Here is a 15,007-nt window from a genome sequence, read left to right as displayed (position 1 = left end):
ACTCACATTATCCAGATCTCTGCATCTTGCCTAAATGGTAGTACAAACTACTTTTTTTATTATTATTATTCTACTGTATCTGTAGCTACTTCCCATTTTTCAATTTCTAACCTTGTGTGTTTCTGCCCTGCCACTTTTTTTGTCTTGAACTACTAGATGGTATATTTGTTTATTCAAAGAAGTCACTCTTGAAATTATTAGACCTATAATGTTTTCTCTTGTCTGTTTCCTTGCATCTTATCAGGTTCATCTTATTATTGTCCTGGTTTATATTTATTATTTGTTTTGGATAACTTCTTTGAACTGAATATTTCATTTTCATTCTTAACTAGTGTGTGGACAGAGCTTTAGGCTTATCCATTTTATTTGGAATGGTATGGCTTTTGCCATCTAGATTTCTGCAAATTTAATATAAACTTCTTTAATTTAAGAGCTATTTTTTAAGATGCAGAAGAACTTTTAATTTACCGGCTAATGTTTATTCTATTTTTGTTAATATGCCTACTTTTACTGCTCTGCAATCTGAGAATATTTTAATGCTATTTCAGACTTTTAGGATTCATTGAAATGTTCTTAATGCTTAATAGATGGATAAAGTATAGAGGCCTGCAATATGCACTAAAAATGTGTTACGGGTTACGAATCTCTTCTTTTAGATCTACAGAATCAACTCTATTAACCGTACCTTTCAAATTCTCTATGAATTTCTACTTATAGTCTGGCCAACTTGGGCTGCTGGAAAGGAAATAAATTTCCCGCTGCTGGTGTTTCCTGTCGATTTCACTGATCTTGTTTTATGATTCCTAATGCTATGCTACTTGGTGCATAAATATTTATGACAGCTATATTCTTACCATAGCTTGTACCCTTTATCATTACATTCTCTTTTTTAAAAAAAATTTTTTTGACTTTAAAAGCAAAAACAAGGTTTGGGGTAGAGCTCAAAAGTAGGGTAAGTCCTAGAATGCATAAGGTCCTGAGTTCAATCCCAGAACCACGAACAAACAAATAACAAAAGCAACAAAAACCTCTTCTATAACTAAAATTGTTGCTAGTATTTACTTTTATGCCTTGTTTCCTTTTACTTTCAAATCTCTCTGGGTCATTTGTACCTTATATATAGAACACGCAGCTGCGTTTTGGTTTTAACCTAATATAGGAAATTTTTCTCTGAGTAGGAGAGTAAAATGTAGCTATATCTTTTGGAATAACAAGTATCTTTCATCTTAATCCAATCATTTTATTGTTATGTTTTCTGTAGGAAGGCTATAATCCCACTGGACCTCTAAAATTACACACAGAATTTTGTGTCTATAGGGCCAGGTGTGGTAGCATATTCTTGTAATCCAAGCATTCAGAAGGGCTGCAAGTTTAAGGCCTGGGGTCTATAGTGAGAGGAAGACTAGCCTGGACTAGATAGCGAGACCCTGTCTAAAAAAAGAAATAAGAATTTTACATCTGTATACAACCATTCTTTGTTTTTTGTTTGGTTTGATGGTACTGAAAATTGAACTCAGGGCCTTCTCATTGGGCTATATCCCAGCCCTGGTTTTTGTTTGTTTGTTTGTTTGTTTTTAATATGAGACAGGCTCTTCACACTTCCAGTTTCCCAGGGGCTTGACTTGCAGCTCTCCTACTTCAGCTTTCCAGAGTGCTAACAATACAGGCTTACACCACTGCACTGGCCCGTGCATCCACTCTCGAGGCAGGAAGCCCATCACGTCACCAGCTATCAGATTCTCAGTGGGGTCACCACCCCCTAGATTGAAACCCACTCCCCTAAAGCTTTCTCCATAGTCTTCTGCATGAGTCTTCTGGACTCATCCCCTGGACCCGCCTGCTTTGCCAATGGATGGCGCTGTCACTGAGGGAAATGAGACCGTCTAGCAAACCCTGAACTCCTGTAAATCACAGCTCACTGGAAACACTAAGTGTTAAAGAGCGTATCTAAGACTGATGCACCCTCTCTTCTGCTGCTTCCAAGTCTACTGAGTGGACTTGCCTTTGTGTACTTACCCACAGGTCCTGTAACTGAATACAATGAAGCTTTCCTCATCAGTCCTCTCTACAAAGGTCACACAGGTATGCTTCTCCCAGTGTCTCATGGCCTGCTTAAAAATGGCTCTCTGGCTGCCTGAAATGACACGACAAGTGCTGGTCACTTCATTCCTGATCAGAGCATCTTCAAATGCCTAAGCCTTCCTGGCTTAACACAAAACTTACTTTGATTTTTTAAAAAACCTTGTTAATAATACTTGTATTGCTTGCTTGAAATGTAATAAGACAGCAGGTTTTTAACACACACACCCAGAACTGGAACAATGGAGTGACAGATGTCTTTGTTAATCTGTTTGCGGTGATCTTTACACACCTAACAAAGTCACTTTATATTTTGTCAAATATTTGAAAAACAACTTTGAAAGCTTGTTCTGATGATTTAGAAGAGAAATACATGGAAATAAGGATTTCCCTTGCTAAAAATAAAACATACTTTTCCTGAGCAGCCAAGCTCTAAGGGGTAAGAGTTTGTGGATTGGAAGGGAGAATAAAAACAGATGTCCAGAATATTTCGGGCTTCCCAACTTTTTCTTTTTGTATTGAAAGTATTTTTCTAGACATTTGTAAAACTGTACCCAGCATGCTCATTTTGGGAACTGCAGGCTTCTGAAATGGGGCAGTCTGCTCCCAGAACCACATCCGGCCTTCATTTCTGCCATTCCAGCTGGAGGGTGTTCTCCAGCACCGAATGGGTTTGCTTGTGCGCAAATCCATGTGCTTTGTGTGGGATTTCAGTGCCTTCTCTGGGATTCTGGGGCCAGATTTCCTATAAGGACTTGAAGAACAAGAGAATTTCACTTTCTCTGAACCTATCTTCATAGTTCCTTGATTAGAAATTTGATGGATAATGAAACTCCATGCTGGCAGTTTTACAGTTAGTAAAAAATTCTTTTCAAATTCTATCAATTTGACAGAAAGAAGGCTACTTTAATGTTGTTAGAAACAATGAGAAGTTTCCAGGAAAAAAAAAGAGTTGTTTGAGTAGTATAAAAAGGATTGAGAGTAGACACCTGAGTTTCGGAGTGATGTAAATAAATTAAAAAATAAAAACAAGCAAACAAAAATGCTCCTACAGTAAACTCCCATCACAGTCTAGAAGATGTAGGTGTGGTCTCATACTGTCCCCTAAAACAAACACATGGACCACAGAGTGAATTAGCTGTTTGTTTGTTTGTTTGTTTGTTTTGACAATTTGAGCTTCTGGTTCAAACTGGTATCAATCATAAACATCAATCCTACTACTTTCAGAATTATTATACCCATATATAAACAAAATTCTATCATATACAGTTAGCTCATTTAATGTAGATCATATAAGTCCTTGGTCAGAAGAGCACATCACACATGAAAGAACAGTGTCAAGATCCCTGAGAGCAAGGGTAGCTGTCCTTAACCTGACATTTCAGCTCTCTGGAAGCACACCTTTCTCTGATGTTAGGACTGGAGGATCTTGGATGAAGTCATAGTCATCTTTTTATCACAGCACATAATCAAGCATCGGGCGCAAGGGAGCTGTGTGTGATTCCACCAAGAAGAGAGAAAGGCATGGCCTGGGAAGCTCCCTGTCCTCTGAGGTTCCTGCCCACTTCCAGGTCTGCACACTTCTGTCACTATCTTGCTACTCTGTGATTCTCAGTGGTGCTGGCAAGAAGGCAGGTGACACCTGCCTTCACCAGCCACCTCTTGGGGTAGGACTCACAGAGCTGTGGGAAGGAAGGAAGGATGCAAAAAGGGAAGGCTGGGAAGAGCCCAGGGAGCTTGCTTGGTGTCGCCAGAGCCAGGAATTGAGCTGGTGCTGGTCTGGCTGAGGCCGCTGTGAGCAGACTGTTGGAGTGAGCCTCTCTGCCAGGTCTTAGACACAAGAACAGCCAGAAAAAAAAATTTCTGCTCCCCTAGAGCTCGAGCAAATATAGAAAGTAAACTGAAACACAAGTGAAGCAATGTCAGATATGGTGAGTCCTGAAAAGATATAAACAGGACCCCAGAACACTGAGTCATTGATGGGGGTAATGGGGAGTCAGAGGGATTTTCTGTGGATATGTCACTCAGTCTGAGACTTGAACGAATAAAAGTCAGGCACGCAAAGTTCTAGGGGGAAAAGCTTCCAGGCAAACAGAAGAGCAAGTGCAAGTGTAAATGTCAAAAGGGGCTGGAGGTGTGCACATTCAGGAACAGGAAGGTAGCTGCTGAGACTGGAAACAGGGCCTGAGGAAGAGGGAAGAGAACAGGGTAGAAGGGGGAAAACAAAAAAACAAAAACAAAAAAAACTAGGAAGGGAGACTTGGGTCAGCAGTTCCAGCTTTATCCTATCAGCAGTGGGAACTCACAGGATGGTTTACATATTTTAAAGGTAATTACACTAATGGCAAAAGCCAGGCATAATTACTATGGGACAGTCATAATTCTAAGTGCTTTACCATATTGATTTGTTTAACTCTCAAAATGACATATAGGATAGAAAATATCACCATTCTCATTTACAAAATATGGAACCCAAACAAAAAGTTAAGGAATTTCCCAAGAGGAGAACCAGGATCTGAATCCAAGGAGTCATGTTCAACCATGCCCCATCTACTGGCACACTCTGGTTACCACGTGGAACACTGTTTGGGTGGACAGTGGCAAGGGACTACTGTCCCCAGGGCCCCTGTCCAGGCCAAATATGACAAGCCACCATGATGCGCAGCTGCTCATGCGCCTCTTTGTGCCAGGGGGTTTGGCTCACACACTCATTATGCAAACCCTACCATCCTTCAGGTCCACAGCAATGCATCTCTCCCTATGTGAAGCTTGGAAACAAGGTGGTGTGTCTGAAGATTCAGCCCCCACAGAGACTGGTTTCCTTGGGACTAGGTCACATCGCATAAGGGAGCCTGTTAGCAGGTGGAACTGCCAGAGCCGAGAACCAGCACCCAGCTCCAAAGCAGTCTCATCCAGGGTACTGACCAGTAAAATTCCCTCCAATGACGTAGGGGATGACCCCTCCAGGCCATATCCTCTCTGTCCTTGAAGTTGTGGCTCTTCGGACCCGGGCAGAGGTCTTGGCTGTGGTATTCAAGGCCTCAGGGTTGGCATCCTCCTTGCCATCTGGAAGACAGTCAGGGCACCATGTACTTTGCTCTCTGATTCCTCCTGTAAATTACATTTATGATTGCATAAAGTACAAATCCAAAAAGGGAGCATTAAAACATGCAATCTGAAGGGGGCATTTCACCTGTGCAGGTCTTTGAATTCCTGGCTGGTAGTATTCCAAAGGAGGAAAGGTAAGTATAATAAGGAGACCCCATGAAGATAGGAATCAAGTGGTCCCGGCAATTTTCAGGATTCTCGGTGGGACCAAAGTTGGGATGGGTGCTCTTCTCAGATTCATGAGCTTGTGGGGGATCGAGCTGAACTGGTCCCTTGCCTTGGCCTAACAGTGTCCATGTTTCAAGCTGAAATACTTTAGCTAGGAGAGCAACCAAGTGGGCCAATGTCTCAGTGACACTGAGAAAAAACTAATTCTTCATTAAAATCCAGGTAAAAAGCAGAGCCTCATAAAATCCACCAGCTCTTCCTAGTCTCTTGCTACAGATGAGCCCTTAAGAGAAGGCTATAGAAAACAGAAGGGCTCTGGAAATGGCAGATAGAGAGCTGAGAGGCGCAGTCCACTGAGCAGCTGAACCCACACGCACACTGTTCACTCGAAGAAGCTACACATTCATTTCAGCGTACTTGTTTAAAATTTCTCAGTTTTCCCCTGGCATATTTTCTCTTTAGTCTCACATTTCTCCCCTAAATAGCAGCTTTTGGCTTTGTTTCACTTTGTTTTGCTTTCAAATTATTTTCATTTTTCTTTACTTCATTAATTTACATAATACCTTTTCACTTACTTCATTCTGTGACACTTCCTTTCTAGAATTTTTGTCTTTAGAAAATTAAGATATAATCCACAACCATAATATTCACCTTTTTATAGTATATAATTCGGGGCTTTTTAGCATATTCACAAGACTGTACAACCATCACTTCTATGGTACAATGCTTTCATCCCTCCAAAAAGAAATCCTTTACCCATTAAGAGTTACTCTCCATTTCTCTCCCAAATTTAAAACATATATCCACAAAAATGATGCATATATATTATTCATAATAGGCAAAAAATGGTAAGTCACAAATGATCATCAACTAAAGAATACATAAATAAAATGTGGTATATCCATACAGTGGAATATTCAGCTACAAAAGAGAATCATGGTATAACATGGATGGACCTGAAGCACATGCCAACTGAAAGTAACCAGACACAAAAGATCTCGTGTGGCATAATTTTATCTATATGCAAAGTCCAGAATATTCACATCAAACAAACGAGGCAGGTTACTGATTGCCAAGGACTGGGAAGCACCTTCCTGCTGGTACTGCAGAAAATGACTCTCTCCACTTCAGATGCCCACATTTCCCAAACTGAACAACCTGGATACAGGTTCACAAACATTTAGAAAAATGCTTTCAATACGAAGGAAAAGTTGAGAAGCCAGGATACTTTGAATGTCTATTTTCACTCTTCCTTCCAATTCATAAACTCTTACCCTTTAGGTTTTGGCTGCTTGGGAAAGGGATGTTTCATTTTTTAGCAAGGGAAATACATATTCCCAGTGTATTTCTCTTCTTTTAAAATTGTTTAAGAAATGTTTAACTGACAAGATTTTATATACCCAAAGTGTATGTGGTGGATTTGGTATATAGTATGCAATGATCACTACAGTCACGTTGATTAACGCGTCCCTCTCAGGTATCACAACATTACCATTTCAGATATATATGTCAGGAGTGGGGAGGATACTTAAAAATCTGCTCTGTCCATACTATTATGTGTTTTCCATGTAAATTTTGTAACAGCTTGTCTACGCCTACAAAACAAATACTGAATTGTTATAGGAATTTCATTAAACCTATAGATCAGTTTGAAGAGAAGTGGTACCTTTGCTATACTGAGTCTTATCATTCATGGTACAGTGTGTCTCTCCATTTATTTTGTCTTCTTTGGCTTTGTAAATAAGCATTAATTTTTGACATTCGAATACATTTTATTTAAGTATATATCTAAGTGTTGCATTTTCTTTGGAGTGATTATTATAAAGTGTATCATTTTAAAAAAAATTTTTTTTTCTGCATGTTCATTGTTATATAAAAATGCAAGCAATCCTTACACGTTGGCTTGGTAGTCTATCATACAGATAAAACTCATTTATTGGCTTTAAAAGTTTTTTGATTTGTTTTGTTTTCTTGCAGATTCCTTGGGATTTTCTACAAAGATAATACATCATTTGCAAATAGGGACAAAATTTTACTTCTTTTTTTTCAGTTTTCATGTCTTTATTTTTCTTATTTTTTGTAGTGTCTAGAACTTCCAGAATTATGTTGAATAAAGTGATGAGAGCAGACACCCTTGCTTTGTTCTTGATTTTAAGGGGGAAGCACTAAGTGTGATGTAAACTGCAGGTCCTTCTGTGCATTTGCTGTATAAGTTAATTCCTCTTTATTCCTGATGTGATAGTTTTTTTCTGAATAAGTGTTATATTTTGTTAAATGCTTTTTCTGCATCAACTGACATGATCACAAGATTTTTCTTTATACACACACACTTCTTTTCGTCAAATGTTAACCTTGCACAACTGTGATAATTCACTCTTGATAATGGTGCATAAATTTTTTCATGCATTATTGGACTTGATGTGCTATTTTTTTTTCCTCTTTGAGACAAGGTCTTGCTATGCAGTTCAGGCTGACCTTGAGCTCACTTTGTAGCCCACACTGGTCTCAAATTTGCATCAATCCTCCTGCCTCAGCCTCCTGAGTGCTAGGATTGATTTGCTAATATTTTACTGAGGATTCTTACATTTAAGTTTAGTTAGCTCATCTACACAAGAGATTTAGCTCATCTACACAAACACTTGCCTGGCAAGCCCAAGGTCATGAAATCGATCCCTGGTACTAAAAAAAAAAGTTTAGTTAGGTTGTAGATGGACTTCTTACAAGCAGCAAATATCTGGATTTTTTTTTTTTTTTTTTAGCTACCCAACCTGAGACTCTTAAACATGTAATAAATTAACTGCATTTATTTTATAGCTCACTTGCCTGGACTTACCTCCTTCATGTCTTGTGCGTGTGTGTGTGTGTGTGTGTGTGTGTGTGTGTGTGTGTGTTTTCTTCCCCTTTTTTCTCCTTTTCTGATTTCTACTGGATTTAGAAATTTTTCTGCACCTTTTATTTCCATTATCCTCTTTTTATTCATTACAATTACCTTTTATTTTTTCATGGTCACACTTGACAAGGTATAAAGAATTAGTGAATTGGGGCTGGGGATTTAGCTCAGCGACATAAGCGCCTGCCTTGCAAGCAGGCAGTCGTGAGTTCAATCCCTGGTACCGATAAAAAGGAAAAAGACAAAAAAAAAAAAAAAAAAAGAATTAGTGAATTAAAAGATGGATCTGGAGAAATCAGAGTTCTCATTTTGAGAAATACGATACTCTAAAATAAGCACTTAAAATTCTAATTCCTCATGTTATTGTTTACTTGCTTTTAAGCTCCCAAGGAGTCTCCACGATCTGTGATTCGTTCCTATGTTCACGGTGCACATCTGCACCCGCCTTCAGATTCACCCATTTCCTTGCTCACTGCCACTCCTGCAGCCCACCCTCAGGCCTGGAAATGCATCTTTTAATATTCTTCCATGAAGTTAATAAATGCTCTGTGTCTTTATCTGTAAATATCTGTTATCCTCATTTTTGAAACAAAATTTAGCAGAGAATATGTAGAGTTCCGACTGGAGAAGTACTTTTTCCTTCAGGTGTGACGTTATCGCAAGGAGGAGGGCGGTACCCTTCTAGATCAGAGTCCTTTCAGCACTCACTCTACGCGTCTTCTGTTCCGTTGTGCTTCTTTTGTTCCTTGTCTTTGCCATTCCTCAGCAACCTTATAATTGTCTACACATGAATTTATTGTACTTCTTTGTCTTGGAGTCAATGCTATTCTTAAAATTTCACATCTTTCTTCAATTCTGGAAAATTCTAATCCACCATGGATTTTTTAAGCTTAATATCAAATTTTTTTATTAGCACATGAGTTTTATTTGGCCTCTTTCTCAGACTCTATCTGGAAGTTCTCTCATCTCCTAGAATTCACACTGATTACACATTGGACACTTATTTTAACCTCTATATCTCTTCACCCTTTTTCACATTTTATGCTTTTTTCTTTCAGTATAGAAGCTTGTACAATTTCCTCTGGTCTATTTTCTACTTCTCTTAGTCACTCTTCAGTTATGTTCAACATAAAATTTCTTATTTTAAAATAGATTGGTGGCACACGCCTGTAATCTCAGCACTTGGGAGCCTGGGGCAGAAGAATCACCACCAGTTAGAGGCCAACCTGAGCTACACAGTGAGTCCAGGCCAGCCTGAACTACATAGGGACACCTTGTCTCAAAAACAAAACAAAACAATTCTTATTTTACTTTTAATGAATATGGTTGTAATGTATTATTAAGTACTTTTTTGGTGCTTTTAAAAATGTCTTATTTTTTCACAGTGTCTTGATCTCCTCTACCAATACTTCCAAATTCTTTTTTTGACCTATTATTCATTTTAGTTATATGTATTATAATTTCATCCGATTGTCCTATCCTTAATAAACTGAAAGAATTGAGATACCAATTGCCTATTGTACTGTACGTGGTGGTTCACCTTCGTTGATTAAATCTGTGTGTTTCTAATGTTTTAAAGTTCATATTTAGGCAAAATTATTCTCTCCATTTAGGAATATCATGTGCCTTGGATCATAGGTGTGACCCTATTGTACTTTTTAAGGGCTCTTGAGATTCGATTACTGTCTCAGTTTTGGAACTCCAAAGTTGCCTGCACATGGAATAGGCTTTGGGACTGAAGGTATCTTTGTCCCCAGTTACAGCCTGGGAAAGACAGCAAAGTTTCTTGCTACTTCTCTGAGTCCTTTGAGGACATTCATTTTATGCAGGCTCTAGTTTCTACTGCTGGCCTCAGCTATGCTCAAGGTCACATGTCCTCCACCTATGTAAAGATTATACTAGGAATTTTAAAAATGATGCATTGAGGGTCTGGGGATTTAGCTCAGCAGCATAAGCACCTGCCTTGCAAGCAGGTGGTGGTGAGTTCGATTCCCAGTATTGATAAAAAAGAAAAAGACCAAAAAAAAAAATGATGTATTGGCCCCTCAAGTTCCAATTCAGTTTCAATGCCTTCTGCAAGGTCTTCCCTCCATCTGTAGCTTAATTATATGAGTTTAAATCCCTGTTCTCATTGCTTTATGGTCCTTTACCTTTCTTGCTTTTAAACTTCATTCTGTATTTTTAATTTGTGATGCAAGAAAGATTTTTTTGTATTTTCCCAAACATTTCTACACTGTACTGGGATAATGAGCCCTTTACTGATTCAGTTGGTCATACTGCCCACAGAGAAAGTTGATATGAAATACATTTTTAACCAGAAATTAATCATTCTACTGCTAGCATTTCTAGAACAGAAGTCATACACTTGCAGTCTTGGGATCAGCCCAACTCACAGATGTGTTTTGTTTGGCCCAGACACTTTTGGCCCACACTATGTTTTTTTAAAAATCTCACTTTGCAAGCCAACTTTTAAAAATCAGGGGATTTCACATAACAATCCAGATTTTCTAGTTTTTCTTTTTAAAAATGGGAAGATCTGGCAATAGTGGGCCCATCTTGCATCTTGGTAAAGCCCACAGGAGTGAAGGAGCACCTGTTCTCAATCACACCATGTGCTCTCTCATTTGTCAGACACCTCCCTCTCTCCTTCACATCATCCAACCCAGCCACTGCGCCCAATCACATGACCTCCAGGGCCCCCCAACATGCTAATCTCCTACCCCAGCCCTAGAAACCATTGTATCAAGACTGCAATAGGAACTGTGCAGCAGACCAGAAGCTCCATGGGAACAGGAACTGTGGCTATTTGTACACCACACCACCCTCCACATCCCTCACACCGCCTGGCTGGCCATAAGCTTTCAATATTTTTGTGTTTTGAATGAATGAATGAATGAGAAAATGGACAAGCTATTCTAAAATTAAACAGCCCAACCATCCAAACAATTCCTTGGTGGAAATCTCTCCAAAATATTGGCAACACTAAAGCCCTTAATGTTTACATTCTGAGACTCATCATGTCTTAAGTAATCACAGGCAGCGATGTAGCAAGTGGAAGTTTGTTATTCATTTCCCATATGGTTTTCAACAAGTCTCTTAATTTTCCTCTGCTGCCAATTCTCCTTTGGAGAATGGGCAAAAATACTTCTCTATTCACAGGCATAACACTAAGACATCCCATGTTGCTTAGACAAGCTGTGCTATATATACATGTGACCCAGTATTATAAGGGCTGGTTTTATGCGCCCGAGTCAGCTTGGGAAAATCTTAAGTGCACCTGGAAAGAGACTAGGGTGTAATTTCCAGAGATGGCTTATTGAATGACAGCTTCCCCTTCGGTCCAGTGAGAAATTTAATTTGCTAAGGACTCAACACAGGAAGCATTTGCCGATTAAAAATATGTCTAAACAGATGTTCTGCTTAGCCTGGAAGAAGGATCTTAATGCAACTGTCATTATTGGATTTTCTTGGATTACTACTATCTGGAATCGGAGTCCAAATAGAAGGATGTAATTATTTATTATGGCCAAGAGTCCTGCATTTGAAGAGGAGCTCAGGGACCTCTGAAAGGATTTAACATGCTGGGGGTAGAGCAGGGTGGGAGGGATAAAGCCCATTTAAATTCTCTGGATCTGGGAGGGACCCTGCCTCTCCGGAACAGCAAAGCAGTCATTGGTATTCAATGTTCTGTTTCCAGCTGAAGGCATGGCCATGTCATAGACCAGGCCCTCTCGACAAGAAACTGCAATCTTTAGATGAGGTCACTGTTTGCTCCTACACTGGAATAAACACCCTGACTGTCCAGCAATCTGTGAAATCTTCACCCACTGAGTGATGGGCAGATTCACACCTTGCCTGGCACAATCTGAAAGACTAAAGAACCATTCGTTGGTAAAAAGAAAGACTATTATTCTACACAATGGTTCTCGAACCTGGCTGCACATTGGAATCAACTGGGGGAACTTTTAAAAAGTACTCATGGCTGACTTCCCATAAGCTGCAACCAAATTGACCCAGAATGCAGTCAAGGCATCTACAGTTTTTAAAGCTCTCCACTAACAACACAGTGCAGTGAAATTTGGGAACCACTGATAGATACAGCCTGAAAGTGACGATCAAGGGGCCTGGCGTAGGGGACTCCAACTTGAGATAAATGCTGCCATTTGCTATCTGTGTGGCTTTAGACAAACTGCTTACCTCTCAGCCTGACTTCCAGCTGTGTGGCAGCGGTTGAGAGCACAGAACAAGGCAGTCAAACATCTGCCGTGAGGAAGGGGCACCATGTGAGCTGTCAGAAATAATTGCTGGGAAAGTCTGCATTTGGGACAGATTAAAATGAGGGCCTGAAGTCAACCGGTCTCCGTAGTTACATCCAAATAGACTGACATAAGTGAGCACTGCACAGAGTAGTGCTTTGCACCAAGTTTTGGGGATCCTCGTTCTCCAGTGCAATCATATTCCATCATTCTCCCCTTAATACAATGGCTTTAGGGTCTTTTCCTGAAAGGGAAAGATCCATTCTCTTTTATGAATATGGTTCTAGAAATCTGGCTCTACCAAAACAGTCACAGAGCAGTTACACACTCCATTTCATGAGTCCCTTTATCAGCCCCCAATGCATGCTGAGCTGTCCTGTCCAGGGGAGGTGTCTCCTGACCAAAGACTGTGGGGGGTGGGGGTGAGCAGGAAGTTCAGCAATTTACTGCTCCAAGAGCTACAGCCACAAAGCCCCTCCGTCAGGGCCGAAGGGAGCCACACAATACCAGGGAATAAACCTGCTGCTGAAGTGGGCAGGCCAGGGGCTTTCCTTGGAGCCTTTCTCTCTCTCTCTCTCTCTCTCTCTTTTTTTATTTAAAAGGAAAAAGAGAAAAAACAGGAGCCTTTCTCTTGCTTGAGCAGTCTCCTGTCCTGAAGTGGTAGAAGACAGACGGAGGTCAAGGTACAATCAAAGAAGAATCTGAGACTGGCACAGTTTATCTTTCATTCAGACAAAACAAGACCCACCAGGCTGGCACCCAACAGTGTCCTAAAGGGATAGAATAAGAAGAGTGGAGGGACACTTTTGAACAGCCTGACCTGGCCTCTCCATCATTAGGATCCTCTTCTTCCTCTAGATTGCCTTGGATGCTTAAAGACCTGCTTGTCTGCCTTTGTAATGTAAAATGGAGGGTTTGGCCAGGCTTTGACCTTCATTATCCTCTTCAAACCTGAAATCAGGGTTGTCTGAGGCTGCAGACCATGGGTCAAGCCAGCCTAAGAGGTCTGTGTATGTGCAAAGGGAAGCATTACCTTCATCTTCCTTAAAACATGTAAGATCTTCTGCTGCAGTGCAGGTCCTGCAGACAACGCAACCAGAGGCAGAATTTTAATGGGCTACTGCGGCCCCTATTGCTTCCTGTCCTCTGTAACTATCCAGGCTGTCTTCAAACTCACAGAGTCCAGCCTCAGCCTCCTCAGTGCTGGGACTACAAGCACACACTAACATGCCTGGCTCTTAAGAGTAGCTTTATGGAACAATAAATCACACAAACAGGAGACAGAAGAAGGTTGGGTGTCTTGGCAAGGTGATGACAAACCTTTCTGGTTTCCTCCCCACACCCTGTGCTCCGTTTTTACCACTCAGTGCTAGTAATTTGTGGCTAAATGAAGTGCATATGGCAATATAGATGCATGGAGAAAAATGTGAAAAGGTGTATGCAAAATCATTAATATACATTACCTGAAAAAGAAGGGTGCTTAAGTAGAGAAAAAACAAGGAGGGAGCCAAATAAAAGGGAAAGGCACCACTAAGAAATAGTATATGATATCATGCTGTGTATTCTTCATGTAACTGTGTATAAAATTATATATGCATACATATGTACGAAAATATAGATGCAAAAAGCATAGACTTAAAGAAAATAATGATGTCTGCTTTATCCCTACAGTGACATCCCTGAATCAGAAGATTTTGCACTTCAAACTTTTCTTGTGCTCGGCAGCTAACCTTAGGTAGAAGAAATGCTGCTGTCAGTCACAGGCTCAGGCCAGACAAAAGTCTTACAGGCTCCTTACTCCAGCACTGCTCTGAATGAGCAAGTCTTCTCCAAAAATTAGCTGCTTCCAGTAATCCCCAAGCTCGAAGCCTTTAGGGCTGATGATCCACACTCAGGTCTGCGCTTTTTGGGCAGGCAGACCGTGGGGGTACTTCCAGGTAGGCTCTGGGCTCACAGGCGGCTCCTCACCTGTCCCTCGCTTGAAAGCCCACAAGGTCTCTGGCCCAGACCTCCCTCAACCCCACAGGTCTTCCTTCCTTACCTCCCAGGCTCACTCATTTCTTGAGACCACCCTCCACCTCCAGTTCACACCTCATCGTCTTTCCTCTCAGGCTTTCAGGGAGAAAGTAGAGTCTAACTAAAGACCATGCAAGCCCTTCCATCCCTCTCTTTGGCGGAAAGCGTGGGGGAACAATCTCTCAGGCCTCAGGCCTCAGGCCGGGGCTACAGGGCTTTGCATCTCTTCAGCTGCTGCCACAGTAAGAGGTTGTAGAAGAGCTGCCCAGAGCCCAAGACTGAGGAAAGGGCAACGGGGAGACTCTGACTAATGTGTCCAGGTCTCCTCTGGGGTGATGAAAAGTTCTGGACCTAGATAGTGGGGATGGTCACATAGCACTGTGAATGTCCTTAATGCCCCTAAGTGATACACTTTAAAATGGGAAATTATTACAACTTAAAAATAAAATAAAAGATACCCAAAGACCTGGTGGGACCTCACATACATTAC

General features: G+C 40.7%; 1 protein-coding gene across 4 annotated transcripts in view; it reads right to left on the bottom strand.

The window, feature by feature from the left end:
* The window catches only part of Tll2 (tolloid like 2), a 133,918-nt gene that overhangs the window by 50,153 nt on the left and 68,758 nt on the right, over positions 1–15,007 (bottom strand). For 2 of the 4 annotated variants that reach the window (XM_063245137.1, XM_023561578.2), the window contains 2 exons: positions 5,005–5,145; positions 2,017–2,134 (listed from right to left, as the gene is read on the bottom strand). In XM_063245137.1, the coding sequence (XP_063101207.1) occupies positions 2,017–2,134; positions 5,005–5,145 (259 nt within the window). Of the gene's footprint in view, positions 1–2,016; positions 2,135–5,004; positions 14,999–15,007 lie in introns of those variants that run through there. The other 2 variants (XM_063245136.1, XM_063245138.1) reach the window with 2 other exon arrangements.

Source organism: Cavia porcellus, unplaced genomic scaffold (genome assembly GCF_034190915.1).
Source record: "Cavia porcellus strain 051 isolate PalLab524CR breed Dunkin Hartley unplaced genomic scaffold, mCavPor4.1 scaffold_2, whole genome shotgun sequence".
Classification (NCBI taxonomy): Eukaryota; Metazoa; Chordata; class Mammalia; order Rodentia; family Caviidae; genus Cavia; species Cavia porcellus.
The sequence above is the reverse complement of the archived record's forward strand: the minus strand, read 5'-3'. Positions and strand labels throughout refer to the sequence as shown.